Source organism: Nicrophorus vespilloides, unplaced genomic scaffold (genome assembly GCF_001412225.1).
Source record: "Nicrophorus vespilloides isolate i.1.1-1 unplaced genomic scaffold, Nicve_v1.0, whole genome shotgun sequence".
Taxonomy (NCBI): Eukaryota; Metazoa; Arthropoda; class Insecta; order Coleoptera; family Silphidae; genus Nicrophorus; species Nicrophorus vespilloides.
This window is the reverse complement of record NW_017099210.1, coordinates 1-3721: the sequence shown is the minus strand read 5'-3', so window position 1 is coordinate 3721 and position 3721 is coordinate 1. Positions and strand designations below refer to the sequence as shown.

The window sequence follows — 3721 nt, the reverse complement described above, 5'->3', positions numbered from 1 at the left end:
CACACACTACACAATATTTACTAAGTCATATTTTATTAAACATTTCTTGAATTTTTTACAAATTGGCTAATTGTAACAAGTATTTGTGACAATTTACTTGTGAAGTAACGAGTATTGTGTGGAAGAGAGAGAGAGAGATAGAAAAGCATTGTTTTCCATATTCCGATTTCCGAAAACAGATGTGGAGAGTCAAAAAGAGAGAATTGAACGAACGAACGTGAATTATTCCAGTCTTAACGAGTTTCATTAAAATTTAATTGCCGCCGCAACAAAAATCACAAGAACTGTCGACGAAAATATGGTTACACTATTCCGTATCATTTGCATTCCGCTCGTGCAAATCCTCCCTTTTATATTTCGTTATTTTTTTGTTGTTTTAATCTCGCCTTTGCTAATGATGCTCGCAGATTTCTGGATGTTGGATGAGATCGTTTTTTCTCTTCTCTCCTCGACCCTCTCGAGATGGGAATTTTTTTTTTACACGTCGGAACGGTTCCTGGTATAGGCGAGAACCGGATCCCGGTGGATTCGGTGCTGAAATTGTGGTAGGTCAACGGCTACATAATAAAAGGTGAGGTGAGGCTCAGGTAGTTTGTTGAGTTGGGAGGTGTAGAGCTGCGCCGTTTACTTTCACCCGCACTTTCCCTCTGTACAGCATCCGAACAACATGCATCTAGTCCAGGTAAATACACACAAAACTTAATACTCTAACAATTCTCTCGTTAATTAACACTTATTTAATATATCATTATTATGATTGTGTCTTCAGATCTGCTTCGTCGTCGCTCTCATGATGGGCATCTCCGGCGTGTTCTGTGCGCCTCAAGCCACGAAAAGACCGGAGATCTCTGAAGATGCCCTCGAAATGGCCCTAAGTGATAAACGCTACCTCATGAGACAACTGAAATGCGCCCTTGGCGAAGCCCCCTGCGATCCCGTCGGAAGGAGACTCAAAAGTATGTTATATTCACACACATTTCACACGTTTCTTTTTTTACTTTATATATATTGCACAAATTATGCACGATCCTTGAAATCATAATTGCACGCAGGAAATTAGTTTCGGTTACTTCGTCAATATTGAAACGCGATTTCTATGCCGCAGACCATAAGACACGGACAACACTGAATTCGCAAACACCGCTCGCTCTCCAACGGAATTCCGTACAGTTACTTATATAACACCAGTGCTTCTCAAACAGTTTCGTAAAAGAATCATTGATTTTTCAAGGGTTCAAGAAAGGACAAAAATTTACTAAATTTGTGGTCTCAGTTTAAATTTTCCGATGATATTTGTATAAAACTAAGCGTTTTTTCTATAATTTCGCTTTGTAATTTATGAATTTTGATTATTTATAATTTACATTTTATAATTATCATCAAAAGAACATTCTAATCTTTTCACGAATATAAGAAAGTAACAAAATTTATCAAAATTTCAAGTAAGAAATATTAATCTAACAAATTAAGTATTGAAATTAATTAGTTAACGATTATACATCATGTTTAATATGTAGTGTAATAATTGTGTCGATCATTGACACAACAATTGTGAATAATTCATGACAAAGCGTAAGACAATGCAAACGTGTCGATTCTTCCTTTTTTTTATGTAAGTATGTCGCAGTAACTGGAAACATTCTCAATTGATTTTTTCACATTAATCATCATAATTAAGTCTGAATCGTGCAGTTTTGTGGTTGCATTTTTTTTGTTGTTGTTGTTGTTTGTAATTTTACAATTTAAAACACTTTCTGATTTATGCAAAATATATGTTGAAAAAAATCATTAAATAGAGCAAAAGTCAGCTTTTAATTAGTTTATCAAGTATTATTGAAACAGTTTTATAACAGAATTTGCATTAGAAATAATATATTTACAAAAGACAACAAACTTTCTGATAATTAGTGAATAAATAAATCAATAAATTTAATATATAATTTTAAATTATTTTGCTTAAATAATTTAGTTCTAGCTGAATATTCGTTGAAATTTAGAGAAAAATATGTTATATAAACTCTTGAATTGAAATTGAAAACCTTAAAAATTTAGTTACATTTAAAAAGTAAGTATTTTTTGTGTATTAGAAAACTTTAGTATTTCTTTATATAAAACGTTTAGTAATGCGTACTTTAGAAATAAAGTATTAGAAATATATTGCTTAAAATAATGAGGAAAGAAAGAAAGAAGTGTTAAAAACGGTTCGGTTCTAGTTGAAATTTAGAGAAAAAAATGTTATATAAACTCTTAAATTGAAAACCTTAAAAATTAGATACATTTAATTAAAAGTAAGTATTTTTTGTGTATTGGAAAACTTTAGTTTTTCTTTATATAAAACGTTTAGTAATGCGTACTTTAGAAATAAAGGTTTAGAAATATATTGCTTAAAATAATGAGGAAAGAAAGAAAGAAGTGTTAAAAACGGTTCGGTTATGTGATTCACGGGGTTTCACTTTTCGTAGAAAGTGTGTTGAACACTGGCACGTTCTTCACGAACAGAAAGAAAAAAGGAGAAGAGAAAAAAGTATTTCGGTTTCTAATTTATTTACTTCTTCAGGTTTGGCACCGCTCGTGTTGCGCGGTTCGTGCCCGCAGTGCACCCCGATGGAGATGAGGCAGATCCAGAAGGTCCTCGCACACGTCCAGAGGAATTTCCCGAACGAATGGAGCAAAGTCATCAATCAATACGCGGGGTAACTTCGTGATACAACGAACGTGCGGGAATTAGTTTAGCTGTATTTATTCAAACACCGAATTAGAAGGAATTTAACTATTTAAGTGCACACACACACAACTGACATTTAAGTACACTTAATGTAAATATACACTTCTCTTCGCATTCGCTCTCTCTTCTTAAAACGTTAATTTAAAGATGTTTACATAGTAATTATTTGATAAATATCTCAGTGTTAAAATCGGCTAATTATTACAAGTACATTTGACTTGCGATGTAACGAGTAACGTGTGTAGTCGACTTAAAACTAGATGTTTTTTTTTTCAATAATCTTGTAAGCTATTCATTTGGAAAATAAAATTTACGTAACGATTCAAATTTTCTTTTTTTTAGACACAATTCATATTTACTTCCCCACCTTATTGTAAAGGTGGGTACACACTGCATTATTTTTCGTATCAAGTTTAATTATATAATTTATGGTTTTAGTACTTCTTGGTATGATTATAAATTGACTAATTGCAACAAGTAGATGATATACTTGATAATTTACTTGTAAAGTAACGATTCAATCTTTACATATCTTTGCAAAACTTAATTTACGTAACACTTAATTTTTTTTTAGATAAAATTTGTTTAATTAAAAGTTGGGTACACATTGCACTATTTCACGTATATATGCTTAACAAGCTAATTGTGACAAGTAGTTATACTTGACAATTTACTTCTGAAGTAACGAGTAGTGTGCAGTAGACTGGAGATACCCATATTTGTAAAATAATTTAAATCTTTACATTTCATTGAAAAACTTAAGTAAATACAAATATTTCTTTTCACATTTCTTTCACACGTAAATATAAAGGTGACAACACAACATTTGCTTTTATTAAAATTTCTTGATATTTTCCAAATTGCCTAATTGTCACAAGTATTTTTGAAATTTACTTGTGAAATAACGAGTAGTGTGTGTGTATTGTTCATATCCTTATAGATTCATTACTTGTATAAGTACTCGTCAAGTACATTGCAAATTATTACTACACACTA

At 31.6% G+C, this 3721-nt stretch overlaps 1 protein-coding gene across 1 annotated transcript; it reads left to right on the top strand.

Moving 5' to 3' along the window:
* The first annotated feature begins 596 nt into the window (after nt 1–596).
* LOC108564192 (putative odorant-binding protein A10) lies at nt 597–3039 on the top strand. The gene is made up of 3 exons (XM_017923144.1): nt 597–682; nt 770–956; nt 2558–3039. Exons 1-3 carry the CDS (start codon nt 668–670, stop codon nt 2695–2697), a joined length of 342 nt encoding a protein of 113 aa, XP_017778633.1. The 5' UTR covers nt 597–667; the 3' UTR covers nt 2698–3039.
* The last annotated feature ends 682 nt before the right edge of the window (nt 3040–3721 follow it).

Excerpts from the sequence above, each read along its gene's own strand:
- LOC108564192 (XM_017923144.1), top strand. Across the intron at positions 957-2,557 it reads CGTCGGAAGGAGACTCAAAA|GTTTGGCACCGCTCGTGTTG; the intron begins GTATGTTATATT and ends TTACTTCTTCAG.